This window comes from Protopterus annectens, chromosome 4.part0, assembly GCF_019279795.1.
Source record: "Protopterus annectens isolate FY-2018-M chromosome 4.part0, PAN1.0, whole genome shotgun sequence".
NCBI lineage: Eukaryota > Metazoa > Chordata > Ceratodontiformes > Protopteridae > Protopterus > Protopterus annectens.
In genome coordinates this window covers 1,874,483,820-1,874,502,933 of record NC_056733.1, presented here as the reverse complement: position 1 = coordinate 1,874,502,933, position 19,114 = coordinate 1,874,483,820, and the positions used below count along the sequence as shown (strand labels likewise).

The following is a 19,114-nucleotide window of genomic DNA, read 5'->3' as shown; positions in this document are numbered from 1 at the left end:
ACTGCCAGCATCTCTTTTTGATTCATGTGTAGGTTCATCTGGTCTTGAGTCCATAAGCCTTGTATGCACTTGTCCACCATGTGTGCCCCCCAACCGAGGTCTGAGGCGTCCGTGGTGATAGTCTGGCTTGGGTGAGGCCTGTGGAAGGGCAGTCCTTTGTTCAATTGACAGGCCTGGGCCCACCACTGGAATTCTTGCTTCAGGCATGGTATTATTGGAATTTTGGTTTCTAGGCTGTGCTTGTGCTGAGACCATAAATTTCTCAGGTACCATTGCAACTTCCTCATATGTAGTCTGGCATGTGGAATTAATATTATGCAGGATGCCATGTAACCCAGGGCTTGCAGGATTTTCCTTGCTGTAAGCTGGTTCTGCGTTGTTAATGCCATAAAAAAAGAGTGGTAGCTGCTTCTGTTTTTCTGCTGTGAGGAATGTCATCTGGTTTGATGTGTCCAGTTCTGCACCCAGGAAGGTTATCCTTTGGGATGGTATCAGCCTTGACTTTTTTGTGTTGACTGTGTATCCCAGGGCTTGCAGCAGGTGAATAACCTTTTTCAAATCTTTTGTTAATTTGTCTTTGCTGTCCGCTTGTAACAGGCAATCGTCCAGGTATGGATAAATTTGAATTCCCTGTAGCCTGCAATGAGCAATTACTGATGCCAGGCATTTCGTGAATACTCTGGGCAGTAGATAAGCCAAAAGGCAATGCTGAGAATTGATAATGCTCTGATCCTGCAAGAAATCTGAGGTATCTTCTGCAATTTGGTCGTATGGGGACGTGCAGGTATGCCTCCTTGAGATCCAGAGTCACCAGCCAAGACTCCTTGCCCAGCATGGGAAGAAGTTGCTGTAGGGTCAGCATTTTGAATTTTGGAACAATGAGATATGTGTTTAGAGCGGACAGGTCGAGGATAGGTCTCCATTGTTTTCCTTTCTTGGTACTAGGAAAAGCCTTGAATAAAATCCTTGTCCTTGTTCCATAGCCGGTACCTTTTCTATAGCTCTCATCCTTAGTAAGTGGTCTATTTGTTGTAGAGCGTTTGTCCTTTGGTTTGGAGGTAGGTTTGTCATTCCTCTCTTCCTTGGAAGAGTATGGAAGTGAAACCTGTAGCCTTTGTCTATTGTCTGTAAAATCCATTTGTCTCTTGTAATGTGATGCCAATTTACTGAAAATAAGGCTAATTTTCCGCCTAAGGGTGCTGCCAGTTGTTCCCTGGTAGGCGGTTTCAGAGCCAAGTCACTGTGATTGTCCTGTAGAAGTGGTAGTGGCTGGATCTGTGGCAGTAGTTCTCTGGCTGTTAGGCTGCCACTGACGTCCCCTATAGGCACCTCTGGATTGACCTCTGCCTCTAGGGCGTCTATTTCTGCTTCTCTGTGCTCTGGTGGTGTCTGGAAAGGACCAATTCTTGGAAGGCCAGTTCCTACTAAACCTCGGAGGCTGGACCTGTAAGAAATCCTTGACTGTCTGGACAGATTTAGCTTTTTCTTCCACCTTCTTCAACACTTGCTGTGCAGGGGAACCAAACAAACTGTGCTTTTCCATGGGAGCATCTAGAAGCTTTGACTTTACATGGGTCTGGTAAGGACTGTTCTTTTAACCATGCATGCCTTCTGAACACTGTACCAGTCATAGCTGATCTAAAGGAAGCCTCCAGTGCATCATAGCCGCATTTTAAGGAATGATTACTGACCTGCTGAGTGTTATGCACCAAATCCTGAAGGGACTTACGGTCTAAAGGTTCAGGAGAGGACAGTTTTTTAGTGAGCTGATCTAACAGAAATTCCTGATACTGAATCATGTGGAATTGACAGTTTAAGGCCCTAGCCGAAAGAGTAGCAGAAGTATAAACTTTTTTACCCCATCTCTCCAATGCCCTAGATTCTCTTTCAGAGGGGAGGGGGTTTTTGGCAGAGGCAACTGCTACAGCTTTGGGGCCCTGTGAAATAGTTTCAGGATCTGCAATAGGAGCCTTATACAAATGATAATGTGTGTCCGAACCCTGTAGTATCTGTCGGCTTAGCAGGGGCCGGAGGCAGTGAGTCAGGGGCAGTACAAGCATCATTAAATGCATCATCCACAACTGTAAGTACTGGAGGAATAGCTAAAGGCCTATGCTGTGGTAAATGCAGAAAGGTCCTAAGCCTTTTCCTAGAATCTGAAAAATCCTGGCCCTGCCATTGAAATTGTTCCCTCATAGCATGCAAGGTTTCCCCAAAAGAAAATTCCTCAGGAGGAGAGGCAGAAGGTATGGAATCCTCTGCATCAGAGTCCTCATATGGAGAGTAAGGGCCCTCTGGAGGATCTGTATTTTCTGAATCATCAGAAGAATAATCTGAAGAAACTGGCTCAGGGGGCTCTGCTCGAAGCCTCTTCTCTGGAGGTGGGTGAGAGGCCCTGTCAGGGTGAGACTGGGTTCCCCTGATCAAAGAAATGAGATCCTCTGCTAGACTAAGCATTTGAGTAGTAGAGCTAGGCCTGTGAGAGGGGGCTTTAGCAGGCATGGGCTTTGAAGATTTAGCTGCTTTAGCCCTGGCAAAAGCCTTAATTGACATGGATGCAGGGGGCCTAGCAGCTCCACGTGCAGGAGTAGATACATCCAAGGGGATAGTATCTGATAAATCCTGAGAAACTCTAAGAGCAGGTGGATTTTCAGTAGCAGATTCAGCCATGCTGGAAGAGGCCTCGGTAGAAGGAGGCATGCTTTCGGCCGAAGGAAGAACCGCGGACTCTGCTTCAGCCGAAACCGAGACACTCGCGGTTGGCTTAGCCGCGGTTTCGGCCGAAACCACGGACCGCGAGTGTCGGTCCTTTTCCTTCGCTTTTAGTTAAATGTGAAGCCGGAGGATCCGACGGCATAATATAAGCAAAAGCGGGCGAAAAACTGCTCAGCAAACTCCGACCGGCCTAAGCGTCCGTCGGTTGAAGAAGCACAGGCTAGACAAGCTGCTACGTCGTGGTCTGGGCCTAAACAAGGTAGGCAGTAAGAGTGGAAATCTTTATGAGGTATTTGTTTCCCACAAGTTAAGCAGTTATTCACTTTTTCTGACATCGGCTGAGGCAAGAAAGAGTCCCCAACGGGGTACTTAGCTTTTTAGAAGTCTTCGGTAGTAGCAATCTCTGGTTCTGACCGACCGGCACTTGCGAACAGCTTCTGCTTCGGGCGCCACGCGGCAAGAAAGACTAAGGAAAATGGCGTCGGCTGATGCCTTTATACCCGCAGAACTGCAGCTATGACGTCGGGTGAAGTGCGACATCAGCCGAGGCCAGGCCCAGACTTTGGAATCCGGCCGACCGAAGGGCTGCCTGAGGCCAGGACAACCCATTTGTTAGGACTGCAGATGCATCCTTGAAGGACATCTGGTTGGATCCAACACGCTCCAGGTAGCTGCCTGTGTCAAGGAGACAGGTTCCGTTGGCGCTGACCCCCTAACTAAGGCCATCCTCGGATCCAAATACTCCGAACCCGGTGGTCGGATCAGAGAAGGAGAAACTGGCGTGAATAAAGGAAGTGAGCACCCCCCCAAAGGGAGAGGGGGCTGGCAAGACTCCCATTTGGATTTAAGTATGAATGAACCTCATCAATGCATCCATATCTTCGGAAAGGCTTCGGGTGGACATCGACAAAGCCACGGACACTGACCTGGTGGGTCAAGGAACCGAGGGCCCTAGATGGTGGTCGTGGCTCCTCAGAAAATCTGGGAGATCGGAGCCTAGGGGAGTCACGGATCCTAGACTAACTCTTGGCGGGAGTAGAAGTAGAAAAGTCCGGGGACCTCTTACGTTTTTCAGACCTGTGCTCTCTCTCCTTCTCTCTGCCTTTTCTGCGCTCCACTTCCGCAGGCTTAGAAACAGGTGGGTGAATCCCAGACTGGGAGGGAGGAGAAGGAAGGACAAGACAGGAAGGAGAGGTAGCCACAGCAGTAGATGAGGCAGCCACCTCAGTAGTGGGTAGAAGGCCTTTCAAGGCCAACTCAGCCTATCTACCCTTGATAGCGTGCGGGTTAAAACCCGTGCAAATAGAAAGCACAGTTGTGTACATTTACCATAAATGTAGATGTTCAAGTGTATTCACTGTTGCAGTCATTACATTTGGGTAATCCTGCTTGCAGGTTCCCCTCAGCCGGTCTGAGGTCGTCAGGGGTATAAAAAGAAGCAGCCGACGCCATTTTCTTCAGTTTTTCTTGCCCCAGATGTCAGGTGCCCCCAAAAAGGGTAGCCAAAGTTTATGTATCTATTCAGAAATACACCAATATAAATTTTACCTTTATCTATAAGAAAATACATCACAAAGGTAGTATAAATCAGAGAAGGAAAGATAAGATCCAAAAGAAAAAAGGGAGAAGGCGGGTGGGTAACCTGGACTGCAACAGTGAATACACTCGAACATCTACATTTATGGTAAGTGTACACAACTGTACTATGTTCTTCGTGTTTCACTGTTAGTCATTACATTTGGGTAGAGTCCCAAAGCTATGGTTGGGAGGCTGGAAAGTACAGTTTTGTACCTACCATAAATGTAGATGTTCGAATGCTCATACAGCTGGCAGTCATCACACTTGGGTTATCCTGCCATCAGGCGGGTCCTCGGTCGGCCGAATTCCAAAGTCTAGGTCTGGCGTCGGTTGTCATCGCTTCTTCCCTGACGTCAGTGCAGCAGGGGTATAAAACAGGCAGCAGACGCCATTTTCTTCAGTTTTTCTTGCCCCAGATGTCAGGTGCCCCCAGAAAGGAAGGCAAAAAGTACAGTTTTGTACCTACAATAAATGTAGATGTCCAACTGGATAGCATCTGCAGTCATAACAAATGGGTTGTCCTGTCGTCAGGCAGCCCTTTGGTCGGCCGGATTCCAAAGTCTGGGTCCGGCTTCGGCTGATGTCGCACTTCACCCGACGTCATCTCTGCTGGTCTTCGGGTATAAAGGCATCAGCCGACGCCATTTTCCTCAGTGTTTCTTGCCCCAGATGCCAGTTGCCCTCTTGGAAGGCTAAATTTTGGATAAATGCCAATGTTTCCAAAAAAGTAGAAGGCAAACACAAAAATAAGCATGTATGTACATATATACAAACAAATACACCATAAGAGACTCCCCAGCTAGCTATTAGGAGGGTAAATACCCTAGGAGTACCACAGAGGGAAGGAGGAGGGTAATCCTGACTGCAGATGCTATCCAGTTCGGACATCTACATTTATGGTAGGTACAAAACTGTACTATGTCCTTCATGGATGCATCTGCAGTCATAACAAATGGGTAGAATACCATAGCCAAACTAGGGAGGAGGAAGAAAAATTATGGTGTAGTTAGGATCCCTTGCAGTACAGCAGTGGCAAACCCTGCTCGGGATCTAGAGTATAGAGGTAAATTATAATGCTTGGCAAATGTATGCACGGAGGTCCAAGTAGCCGCCTCAATAATGTCCTTGGTTGCCACTCCTCGTAAGAAAGCTGTGGTAGTGGCTGTAGCCCTTGTAGAATGAGGTCTTATGTTCTGTGGAATTGGTTTTCCATGGTAGGAGTAACAGAATCTTATGCAATTTCCTATCCATTTGGAGATTGTCTGTTTGGAAATTGCTTTTCCTTCACTTCCTGTTGCATAGGCTACAAAAAGCTGGTCAGTTTTTCTGTTACTTTTGGTTCTGTCCAGGTAGTAGCGTAACTGTCTATGTACATCCAAGGTATGCAGCATTCTTTCCCCTCTGTTTTGTGGATTGGGAAAGAAGGTAGGTAGGTGGATTGCCTGGTTTAAAGACACTCTGGATACCACCTTAGGCATAAATGTAGGATTAGTTCTCATGAACACCCTATCTTGATGGGAGATTAGGAAGGGTTGCACTGCCATTAAGGCCTGTAGTTCCGAAACCCTCCTTGCTGAGGTAATTGCCAGTAGGAAAGCAGTTTTCCATGACAGGTGTTGTAGATCTGCTGTTGCTGCTGGTTCAAACGGAGGGAGTGTCAACTTTTCTAGCACAAAGTTCAAGTCCCATGCTGGTAATGGTGGTTTCCTAGGAGGTTTTACATTCTTGATCCCTCTGAGGAACTGCCTGAGTAGAGGATGTGAAAAGACAGGTGGATCAAAGCTGTATTCTGCTGAAATAGCTGATGCATGTATCTTGATGGAGGAATAGGACAGGCCTGTATGTAGAAGCTCTGCCAAGTACTCCAGAATGTTAGCAATATCTATGTTCGACACATCTTTTCCTCTTTCAGTACTCCAAATGACAAACCTTTTCCATTTTCCTGCATAGTTCCTTCTTGTTGAAGGTCTGCGGGCTTCAAGGATAATGTCTTTAACCCTTTGTGAAAGGTCTGGGTTAGTTGCTGCTATGTGATGATCCAGGCAGTCAGTTGCAAGGTTTTTAGGTTTGGATGCATGATGTTGTAGTTGTTCTGAGTTAACATCAAAGGCATCAGGGGTATTGACATTGACATGACTGTGGTGTTGTCTGTCCTTATCATCAAATGGCCTTCTTTGAGGAATGGTCTGAATTTTTGGATTGCCAGTTTTACTGCCAGCATTTCTTTTTGGTTTATGTGCAGGTGCGGCTGGTCCTGAGTCCACAATCCTTGTATGCATTTGTCCAGCATGTGCGCCCCCCATCCTAGGTCTGAGGCGTCCGTTGTGATGGTTTGGCTTGCTCGAAAGTTGTGGAAGGGTAAGCCTGGGTTTGACTGGCATGCTTGAGCCCACCATAGGAACTCCTGTTTTAGGCATGGGATTAGTGGTATTTCTGCTTCTAAGCTGTGCCTGTGCTGAGACCATAAATTCTTTAGGTACCACTGTAGCTTTCTCATATGCAGTCTGGCATGTGGGACCAAAATTATGCATGATGCCATGAAGCCCAAGGCCTGCAGAACTTTTCTTGCTGTTAGTTTGTTCTGCTTTGTTAATGCCAAGAAGTAAAGAGGGAGCTCTTTTTGTTTTTCTGCAGTTAGGAATGCCATTTGTTTTACTGTGTCCAATTCACCAAGAATGTTCTTGTTTGGGATGGTATCAGCCTTGACTTTTGTAAATTGACTGTGTATCCCAGGGCTTGTAGCAAGTAAATGACCCTTTGTAAATCTGTTGTCAGTTTGCTTTTGTTGTCTGCTTGTAACAGGCAATCGTCCAGGTATGGATAAATTTGGATTCCCTGTACTCTGCAGTGAGCGATTACTGATGCCAGGCATTTTGTGAATACTCTGGGCGCAGTAGATAAGCCAAAGGGCAATGCTGAGAATTGATAATGCTCTGATCCTGCAAGAAATCTGAGGTATCTTCTGCAATTTGGTCGAATGGGGACGTGCAGGTACGCCTCCTTGAGATCTAGAGTTACCAGCCAACACTCCTTGCCCAGCATGGGAAGAAGTTGCTGTAGGGTCAGCATTTTGTATTTTGGGACAATGATGTATGTGTTTAAGATGGACAGGTCGAGAATAGGTCTCCAATTTTTCTCTTTTCTTGGCACTAGGAAGAGTCTGGAGTAGAATCCTTTGCCCTGTTCTGTTATTGGTACTCTTTCCACAGCTCTCATCTTTGTTAATTCCGCTATCTGCTGCAGAGCTTCTATTTTTTGATTTGAAGGCAGGTTTGGCATTCCTCTTTTTACTGGTAAGGTGTGGAAGTGGAACCGGTAGCCTTGGTCTATGGTTTGCAAAATCCACTTGTCTTTTGTGATATAGTGCCAATTTTTCGAAAATAAGGCTAACTTTCCGCCTAATGGTGCTGCTATTTGCTCCCTGGTAGGCGGAGTCAGAGCCAAGTCACTGTGATTGTCCTGTTGCAGTGGCAGTGGTTGTGTCTGTGCCTCGGTTATTGCCTTGCCACTGTGGTCCTCTGTAGGAACCTCCTCTGGATTGATTTCTGCCTCTAGAGCGTCTATTCCTGCCCCTTTGGGATCTTGTGGAGTCAGGAAAGGACCAATTTTTGGCAGGCCAGTTCCTGCTAAACCTTGGGGGCTGAACCTGTAAGAAATCTTTAACTGTTTGTACAGATTTTGCCTTTTCTTCCATTTTCTTCATTACCTGCTGGGCAGGTGTACCAAATAGACTGGCCTTATCCATAGGAGCATCTAATAGCTTTGCTTTAACATGATCCGGTAAGACCTGTTCTTTCAACCATGCATGCCTTCTTATCACTGTGCCAGTCATGGCTGATCTAAATGAAGCCTCCAGTGCATCATAGCCACATTTTAAGCAATGGTTACTAACCTGTTGGATGTTATTCACCATTTCTAATACATATTTCTTATCTAAAGATTCATCAGAGGACAATTTTTTAGTTAACTGATCAAGCATATACTCTTGGTATTGGATCATGTGAAACTGACAGTTTAAAGCTCTAGCTGAGAGAGTAGCAGAGGTGTAAACTTTTCCCCCATCTCTCTAAGGACCTGGATTCCCTTTCAGAAGGAATAGGGTTTTTTGCTGTGGTCGAGGCTACTGCCTTAGGCCCCTGGGATATAGTTTCGGGGTCTGCAAGTGGGGCCTTGTATAGGTGGTGATGAGTGTCTGGCACCCTGTAAAATCTATCTGGTTTGGCAGGGGCTGGAGGTAAAGAATCAGGAGCAGTGCAGACATCATTAAATGCATCATCCACAACAGGCAGTACAGGAGGTATAGCTAAGGGCCTATGTTGTGGTAAGTGCAGAAAAGTCCTAAGCTTTTTCTTGAATCTGAGAAATCTTGTCCCTGCCATTGGAATTGTTCTCTCATGGCATGTAAGGTTTCCCCAAAGGAAAATTCCTCTGGTGGTGAGGCAGCTGGAATGGATTCTTCAGCATCGGAATCTTCATAAGTAGAAAAAGGAGCCTCTGGCTGGTCTGTAATGTCTGAGTCATCCGCAGAATCATCAGAGGACACTGGCTCGGGGGGCTCTGCTCTAGGTCTCTTTTCTGGGGGCTGAGAGGCCCTGTCCGGGTGAGATTGGGATCCCCTAATTAAGGATATTAAATCTTCTGCCAGAGTAAGCATTTGTGAACTAGAAGTGGGCCTGTGTGAGGGGGGCTTAACAGGCACTGATTTAGCAGATTTGGCTGCTTTAGCCCTGGCAAAGGCCTTAATAGACATGGCTGCAGGAGGCCTAGCAGCACCACGTGCTGGGGTAGAAACATCCAAAGGGATGGTGTCTGATAAATCACTAGGAACCACAGTTGTAGGCAAAATTTCTGAGGCCGATTCAGGTAAGGTAGCAGGAGCCTCAGTAGTAGTCATGGATTCGCTGAAGATTGACCAGTTTTCTCGGTTTCGGCCGAAACCGAGACACTCGCAGCTTGCTTAACCGTGGTTTCGGCCGAAACCGCGGACCGCGAGTGTCTGTCTTTTTCTTTGCGTTTTTTAACAATTTGGATAGTCGGAGGATCCGACGGCATAATGTACGCGAAATCTGAGCCGAAAAACTGTTCAGCAAACTCCGACCGGCGCCTAAGCGTTCCGGTTGAAGGAAGCACAGGCTGAACAGGCTGCTACGTCGTGGTCTGGGCCTAAGCAAGGCAGACAGTAAGAGTGGAAATCTTTATGAGGTATTTGTTTCCCACAAGTTAAACAGTTATTGACTTTTTCTGACATCGGCTGAGGCAAGAAAGAGTCCCCAACGGGGTACTTAGCTTTTAGAAGTCTTGAAGTAGTATTCGGTAGTAGTAATCTCTGGATCTGACCGACCGGCACTTGCGAACAGCTTCTGCTTCGGGCGCCACGCGGCAAGAAAGACTGAGGAAAATGGCGTCGGCTGATGCCTTTATACCCGAAGACCAGCAGAGATGACGTCGGGTGAAGTGCGACATCAGCCGAAGCCGGACCCAGACTTTGGAATCCGGCCGACCGAAGGGCTGCCTGACGACAGGACAACCCATTTGTTATGACTGCAGATGCATCCATGAAGGACATCATGATATTATGCAAACATACAAAGTAGATAAATCAAAACAGTAGTTGCAAGCAAATACACCATAAAGGAATACCCCAAATAGGTTGTATGTTAAAGGTGTTTGTCATAAGCCCTGTCCTAAGAGGGGATGGAGGGAGGGTAACCTGGACTGCAGCTGTATGAGCACTCGAACATCTACATTTATGGTAGGTACAAAACTGTACTATGTTCATCGTGCATACAGCTGCAGTCATCACACTTGGGTAGAATCCCAAAGCTAAGTAAGGGTGGCAGGTACTAAGCGGAATTAGGAGGGGCTAGAATGCCCTGCAGGACTGCTGTGGCAAAGCCCGCTCTAGATTTTGAGTATAGTGGAAGGTGGTAGTGCTTGGAGAAAGTGTGCACTGAACTCCAAGTAGCTGCTTCCAAAATGTCCTTGGTAGGGACCCCCCTGAGGAAAGCTGCAGAGGTAGCTGTAGCACTGGTGGAGTGGGATCTGATGTATACAGGCACTGATTTTCCATGAAATGAATAACAAAAGCGTATGCAGTGGGCTATCCATTTTGAAATAGTCTGTTTGGAAATAGCCTTTCCTTGAGCACCTGTAGCATAGGACAAAGAGCTGCGCAGATTTCCTGAATGACTTTGTTCTGTCCAAAAGAGTTGCCTGTGAATGTCCAAGGAATGTAGTAGCCTCTCTCCTTTGTTCTGTGGATTTGGATAAAAGGTAGGTAAATGAATAATCTGATTCAGAGCTACACTGGATACTACCTTTGGCATGAAGGTAGGGTTGGTTCGTAAGGAAACCCTGTCCTGATGGAAAATGATGAATGGTTGCACAGCCATGAGGGCCTGTAGCTCCGAAACCCTGCGTGCTGAGGTAAGGTAATAGCTAGAAGGAAGGCTGTTTTCCATGACAAGTACTGTAGCTCTGTTGAAGAAGCCGGCTCAAAAGGAGGCAGGGTCAGCTTTTCCAATACGAAGTTGAGGTCCCAAGCTGGGGCTGGTGGTTTCCGTGGGGGTTTTATATTTTTTGCCCCTCTGAGGAACTGCCTTAATAGAGGATGAGTGAATAAAGGAGGATCTGTATTGTATTGTGCTGAAATGTGGATCTTGATGGAGGAGAAGGAAAGGCCACTGTTTAACATCTCAGCTAGGTAATGCAAAATTTGAGGTAAATTTATTACCCAAGGATTCTGGCCCTTTTCTTGATTCCAGGAACAAAATCGTTTCCATTTGGCGGAGTAGGTTTTTCTAGTAGAGGGTCTCCTGGCCTCCAAGATGACACCTCCTTGGAGAGGAGTCTCTGTTGGGAAATTAAGGTATTCTCCATGCAGCTAGATTTAAGGTTCTGAGCTGGCTGTGAAGGGATTTGTAGTTGTGCTGGGACAACAGAAGAGGAACTAGAGGTAGGATCCATGGTGGTGAGTGTGACAGGCTCTTTAGGAGAGGATACCAGTGCTGTCGTGGCCAGTCTGGAGCAATGAGAATAATTTGTGGCCTCTCTGCTCTGGTTTTTAATAGAACTTTGGTCAGTAGAGGTAGAGGCGGAAAGGCATAGACTGTCAAAGTTGTCCAATTGCAAGAGAGTGCGTCCACTTTCCAGGCTTGTGGATGATAGGTCCTTGAACAGAATTTCTCCAACTGGTAATTTCTGTGGGTAGCAAATAGATCTATGTCTGGCTGTCCCCATCCATGCCTGAGTTACCTTTGAGAAGACTTGAGGATGCAACTTCCATTTGTGTGGGTCTGTCATATTTCTGCTTAAGTTGTCTGCCAGTGTGTTTTCCTTCCCAGGCAGGAATTGTGCCTGTAGTTGAATTTGTAATTCCAGTGCTGTGTTCCACTGGGTCATAGATTGCCTGCAAAGGGGGTATGAATGAGTCCCCCCCCCCCGGTTTATGTACCACATGACTGTGGTGTTGTCTGTCCTTATTAATAGCTGGCCTGGATGCAGTAGGTCTTTGAAGGTCATAAGAGCATTTTGCATGGCTAGCATCTCCTTTTGGTTGATGTGTAGGTGCTTCTCTTTTTGGGACCATTTTCCCTGAATGCACTGATCTGCCATGTGTGTTCCCCAGCCATAGTCTGAGGCGTCTGTTGTGATGATTTGAGTTGCTTGAGGTAAACAGAAAGGGAGACCTGTGTTTCTTTGGCATGCTTGAGCCCACCACAAAAATTCCTTTTGAAGGCATGGAATGAGTGGTATAATTGTTTCCAAGCTGTGGCTGTGTTGAGACCATAAGTTTTTTAGGTACCATTGTAGTTTCCTCATATGCAGCTTTGCACATGGTATTAGTAGAATGCAAGATGCCATGAACCCCAGAGCCTGCAGGACTTTCCTTGCAGTTAAGTCTGGTTAAAGTTGCCATTTTGTTGAAGTATTGAGACAGTTGCCCTTGTTTGTCTGGCGTGAGGTAGGCCATCTGGGTTGTTGTATTTAAGCTGGCACCCAGGAAAATTATCTGTTGAGAAGGTATTAGTTTTGATTTCTTTTTGTTCACTGTGTAACCCAGGTAGTTTAATAGTTTTATTACAAACGCCAGATGCTGCAATAGAATGTCCCTGCTGTCCGCTTGGATCAGGCAGTCCAGATATGGGTAGATTTGTATTCCTTGTTGTCTGCAGAAGGCAATTACTGATGCCAGGCATTTTGTAAACACTCTGGTCGCAGTAGATAAGCCAAAGGGCAATGCAGAGAATTGGTAATGGGTTGAACCTGCAAGAAATCTGAGGTATCTTCTGCAATCTTGTCTGATAGGGACATGCAGGTATGCCTCCTTGAGATCCAACGTTACCAGCCAAGACTCCTTGCCCAACATGGGAAGAAGCTGCTGTAATGTGAGCATCTTGAATTTTGGTACCTCTAGATATGTGTTTAGAATAGATAGGTCTAAGATGGGTCTCCAATCTTTGTCCTTCCTTGGTACCAGAAATAGCCTTGAATAAAAACCTTGACCTTGTTCTTTTGCAGGTACCTCTTGAATTGCTTTCATATCCATGAGAGCGGAAATTTGTCTTTGTGCCTCTGCCCTTTGATTTTATGGCAGGTTTGGCATGCCTCTCATTTTTGGAAGGGTGTGAAAGTGGAACCTGTAGCCTCTGTCTATAATATCCAGAATCCATTTGTCTTTTGTAACAATGTGCCAGTTTTTTTGAAAATAAGGCCAGTTTTCCGCCCAAAGGTGCTGCCATTATAGCTTTGTTTGGCAGGCATAGGGGGAAGTCATTGTGTCCGTTTTCTAAATGACTGTGGTCTATCTTCTCCACCTCTTGGGGTTGGTGCTTGCCACTGTCTAGCTCTGTAAGATCCTTGAGGTTGTCCTCTACCCCTTGGGCGATCTGCCCCTTTGGGGTCTGTCCGTGGCTGGAAAGGACCAATTTTTTGAAGGCCAGTTTCTGCTGAAGCGTGGAGGTTGCACCTGCAAGAAATCTTTTAACTGTTTGCATAGATTTCACTTTTTCCTCCATTTTCTTTAGTACCTCCCTCAGCTTTAAAACTGAACAATACATCTTTTTGAAGTGGTGCATCTAATAACTTTGCTTTGACATGATCTGATAAGGTTTGCTCTTTGAGCCAAGCATGTCTACGTATGACAGACCCCGTGACAGCAGCTCTACGTGAGGCCTCTAAAGCATCAAAACCACACTGCAAGGTATGTTTCCCCACTTGCTCTGCTCCATGCAACAAATCCTGCAACTCTTTCAAATCTGGCTGTTCTGTTTGTGTCATTTTGCTTTTCAGCTGAGATAACAAGAACTGTTGGTACTTTAACATATGAAATTGACAGTTTAACGCCCTCATGGTTAAAGTGGCTGATGTATACACCTTTTTAATGCTCTGGAATCTCTCTGAAGGTAAAGGGTTTTTAGCAGTAGAGGACTTAATCCCCTTGGGACCCTGTGAAATTGTTTCTGGGTCAGCAGTATGGCTTTTATAAAGGAACTGGTGAGAATCAGGAACCAGGTAATATCTGTCTGGTTTAACAGGGACTGGAGGTAAAGAGTCTGGATTAAGACTGGCTTCTGCGTACACATCATCCAAAATATCTAAAACAGGAGGGATAGCCAGGGGCCTATGCTGGGGGAGCAGTAGAAATTCCCTGAGCCTTTTCTTGGAATCGGAGTAATCTTGGCCTTCCCAGTGGAAGTGCTCTCTCAATGTATGCAGGGTTTCCCCAAAAGAGTAGTCCTCGGGGGGGAAGACCGAGGGAATAGACTCCTCAGCATCAGAGTCTTCAAAAGGGGAATAGGCATAATTCCTGGTCCTCAGAATGGTCTGAGGTAATAGAAGCCTGGTCTGAGGAAGGGTAGTCTTCCTCCAACCTGGGTCTTTTGTCTGAGGGGGGTTGAGAACCCCTGATGAGAGTTATCAAATCCTCAGCCATTTTAACCATCTGTTTTTTAGGCATGGGGCCTTGGGAGGAGGTCTGAGGACCCTGTTCTTTAGTTTTCATTGCAGCTTTAAATTTAGTGAAGGATTTAATAGAGAAGGTGGTAGGCCTGAAGACGCCTTCAGAAATGGCAGGCCTCGCTAAATTTTCGGTTACCCCGCCAAGAGTGGTGTCGGTATCTGCAGTAGGAATGGAGACAGAGGAACCTGCGACCTCGGGTACTGAAGTCACAGGTAAAATAGTTTCATCGGTAGTAAGGGGCTGCGTAGGCGCCTCGCTGAGAACCGGCGAACCGATAGTCGGCCTAAGCGTGGTCTCAGTACTCGGTGCAGGCCTCGGATGTCGGTCCTTATCTTTGCGTCTTTTGCCTAAAACTGGCATCGGTGTATCCGACGACATGATATAATTAAATTTTTTGCCAAAATAATGAAGGGCGAACTCCGCCCGGCGCTTAATAGTGCGCTTGTTAAACCTAGCACAAAAACAGCAGGCCGAGACGTCGTGGTCTGGCCCTAAGCAAGGTATACAGAAAGAGTGAAAATCCTTATGCGGTATTTGCTTCCCACAAGAAATGCAATTATTAACTTTGTCTGACATCGGTCTGTGGCAAGAAAAGTTTCCCCGACGGGGTACTTGGCTTTAAAGACGACTTTGGCTGAAATACTGTTCGTAAATCTCAGGAGCTGGCCGACCGGCACTTGCGAACTGCTTCAGCTTCGGGCACCGCGCGGCAAGAAAGACTGAAGAAAATGGTGTCGGCTGGCTCTTTTATACCCCTGCCGCACTGACGTCAGGGAAGAAGCGACTACAACTGACGCCGGACCTAGACTTTGGAATTTGGCCGACCGAGGACCCGCCTGACGGCAGGATAACCCAAGTGTGATGACTGCAGCTGCATGCACGATGAACATGTATAACCTACAAATCTGGGATGGAAAGCTCTGTGGACACTCATCATCCAAGGGAAAAGCCTACAAGCCTACACCCAGAATGAAACTACTAAGTACTTGCAGGAGTACCAGAAGGGACCACTCCCTCAGATGTAAACTGGAAGAAATTAAACTTCACCCAGTCAGAAGAGCAGCAATGCCTACACCATGGGACATACACCCAAGATGGTTGCTTGGGAGTGGATGCAGCTCTCACAAACTCTTTGTAATCCACAAAAGCAGAAGATGGGCGTGAACTTGGCAACTTGAATCATTTGAGGCCTGAAAAATTAAAAATAAAGAGCTAAAAATGAAATATTGATAACATTTGACAAGGTAGCACTATCAAGCTATCTCAAAGGAATACATTAACACCACTTTCCTAATACCTAAAAAATGGGGAGCACCACTCATGAGATATAAAGCAAAAATCAATGCAGTCATAATGTAAACTAATGGCCAAGGATACACTACTACATTACCTGGAAAATACATGCGTTTCTCTAAAAGCAAGCTATACTAAATAGAAAACATAAAAGTGGGATATGGGAAATTAAAAGAACCACAAAATCCTATTACACAACGTAAAGGAAAAAAAACAGATATCACAAAAACGAACATAGACTTTTTATCAAAACATGGATGCAATGTGAAAAAACAGCAAATTTTAGAAATGAATAGCAGACATCTTCTGGTCAATAGCTTTTCTATACACCATTGGTTAATTGACATACCTTGAGGTTTTTGCAGCTCTTCATGAGGTATTTGACGTCATAAATGGTCGGAAAAAATAGATTCAGAATTTGAAAAAAGTCTTGCTCTTCCTCAGGTAATGGGGAGTCAGTCAGTAGCTTCACCATATAACCAAAATCGTAGCCACTAGAATAACAAAACCAAATCAACACTTCATTTTTCTCCATTTCAAGAATATGCACTGACATATCCCCCCCCCCCACACACACACACACAATATATATATATTAGCATTTAGAGGTCCTTTGGATTGTATCTTATTGAAAACTCAGTGAAAAAAAAAATGAGATGCTGCTTCTTTAACTAGTGACTGTGCTGCCAAAATAAAGTAGCCTTTAATTAGCAATGACCAGTCTTACTGGTCCAATATGAAAGTATAACTGTATAAAAACTTACCATAAGAGATACCAGAGTAGATCACTGCTGCTACATTCCTCACTTCTGTGACATCTACCATAGATTTCCTGAGTCTTGAGAGCTCAGTGCCTTTCCCTCCAGAAGATGGATGTCCACTGCTTAGGCAGTCAGTATTCTTCCTATACAAAGGTGATGTCATCTGCATCATTTTAAAACTTTCTTGTTCAGGCTGACCACAGTGCACCTACCTTACAAAACCCCAAGCAAAGACCTAAGGATCTTAACCAAGCAAGGATGTTTACACACACTACATTAAAGAATGGAGATACAGTGCTCTCCCTAAGCAAATCAAACACTTTGAAGGGTAGAAGGGGTAATTTTACAGAAAAACTATAATCCATCCCAGCCCAAGAAATGTAGTAGTAGTGGTGGAATGGAACCAGTACTGCAATGGACAGCCACTTATCATATACTATAATGGTAATATCTTACACATCTGTACTATACAGCTCACTGCTGTAGTAGGTCCATGAGTATCAGAGCTTGTAGACTAGGATGGTGGACAAATTGGCAGGACTCAACTGCAACAGGCCCTGCAGGATGGCAGTTGCCAACCTAAACCTATAGCTAGCCATTTGCTACCAGATAAGTGTTTAGAGAACACCACAGTTCTGCTGTAGCCCTAGTGCTAGGGGGCTCTCAGTCTTTTCCGATGTCTTTTGATGGTGAGTAACCGAGTAAGATGTAGTGTGTGCAAGTAATCAGGAAAGGGCTGCTTGGAAAAAAGAAGCTATGTACTCACCATAACGTTCCATCCTCGGATCCATATCAGATCTGACATGGAAGCATTTTCAGGCTATGGCTTCGAGCTCCATGCACCTCCCCTTACCAATAATGCCCGTCTCCTTTCTCCCTTCAAATCGAGTTTGCTGCCCAACAGATATCAGATACCCGACCAAACACCTTATCCTCCAAAACACACATTAGAAAAGGACTTTAGCCCTGACAAAACCAAAGATCCCAGCAATAACTGTCCGGTACAAAGGACATGTCATATCCCAAACGATAAGGTTAGGGGGAAGGGGGGGGGGGCAACAGTTGAAAACAAATGAAGACTTACTCAGATGGAACGTTATGGTGAGTACATAACTTCTTTATCTGAAGTACTTTACTTAATTTGTTCTTCAACCTGTGGAACAGAGCCCCCAGCTACCGAACTCTTGGGAGGTCCTCATGGAAGGATATTCCAGAGCACTGCAGAACTAAAGGATGCTCTACTCCTAGAGATCAAATTCAGTTTACAATGAGAAATAAAGGTGTGATATGAGGCCCAAGTAGCAGCTGAACAACCAACATCCAAAGAGACCTTAGACCAAAAGGCTGCTGACGTAGCCATAGATTGGGTCGAATGGGCGTTTACGCTTCCTGGAAGAGACAAAAGTACATTTGTGTACACTTACCATAAATGTAGATGTTCGAGTGTATTCACTGTTGCAGTCATTACATTTGGGTAATCTACTTGCAGGTTGTCGGTTAGTCGGCCTGATAAACAAAGTCTTGGGTCCTGCGTCAGTTGCTGTCCCTTCTTCCATGATGTCAGGTCGTCAGGGGTATAAAACATGCAGCAGACTCCATTACATCAGTTTTTCTTGCCCCAGATGTCAGGGTGCCCCCCTAATGGGGAGCAAACAAACAAAAACACAAAGGTACAACTCCAACAAAAAGCAAATACACCAAAAAGGCTTTTAAGCATAGTAAAAGAAAGCAGAAGTATAGCCAGAAAAGGTTAGGGGGCTGGAGGGAGGGTAACCAGGACTGAGGGTAGCAGGTAAGCCTCTTAAGTCTAGAGTTACCAACCAGGCATCTTTGCCTATTACAGGAAGTAACTGTTGAAGAGTCAGCATCTTGAATTTTGGAATGTCCAGAAATGTGTTTAGAGTAGATAAGTCCAGAATTGGACGCCATGATTTGTCTTTACTGGGTACCAGGAAAAGTCTTAAATAGAAACCTTGTCCCTTTTCCTCTTCTGGTACTGGCTGACTAGCCCCCATGTTCATGAGGGACCGTTCTTGTTTCTGGGCCTCTGCCTACTGATTTGGCGGCAGGTCTGGCCATCAGTTTGGGATTGGCAACGTGTGGAAATGAAATCTGTATCCTTGGGATACTATATTTAAAACCCATTTGCCCTGGGTTATAAGTTGCCAGTTTCTTGCATGAAGTGCCAGTTTTCCCCCCAAAGGGGCGGCAAAAAGGTAAGTGTAGAGGGAAGTCATTGAGACTGCTCACCATAGGGAGGCGCCTTGTTGTTTCCAAATTTGGAGGTGGAGGGACCCCACTGTATTGTTCTAAAAGTCCCTTGTGACTGAAACCTGGAGCCTTTGGAATGTCTAGGTTTGACATGAGTGGCTCTCTAAGGAACTGGAAAGGACCAGTTCTTAGTAGGCCAGTGCCTACTAAATCTTGGAGGTTGCACTTGTAAGAAATATTTCACAGTTTGCATAGATTTATCTTTATCTTCCATCGTTTTTAAAACATCTTCAGCCTTATTACCAAAGAGACGGCCCTACTGTAAAGGAGCTGCCAACAATTTTGCTTTAACATGATCAGGCAGAGTTTGCTCTTGAGCCAAGCATGCCTTCTTAGCACAATTACAGCAGCCCTGCAAGAGGCCTCCAAAGAATCAAAACCACATTGCAAAGTATTTTTTCCAACTTGTTCAGCTGAATGCAATAAATCCTGTAAATCTTTATTTTCCACACAGTAAGAAATTAACATCATCTTCTGTTTAAGCAGTCCCATGATATGCTGTTGATATATAAGCATATGAAATTCACAGTTTAAA

General features: G+C 45.5%; 1 protein-coding gene across 1 annotated transcript in view; it reads right to left on the bottom strand.

Annotated features, from left to right (window-relative positions):
• The window catches only part of CNOT8 (CCR4-NOT transcription complex subunit 8), a 562,923-nt gene that overhangs the window by 291,444 nt on the left and 252,365 nt on the right, over positions 1–19,114 (bottom strand). Inside the window, exon 2 of the mRNA XM_044069543.1 lies at positions 15,897–16,041. Coding sequence (XP_043925478.1) covers positions 15,897–16,041 — 145 coding nt within the window. The remainder of the gene's footprint in view (positions 1–15,896; positions 16,042–19,114) is intronic.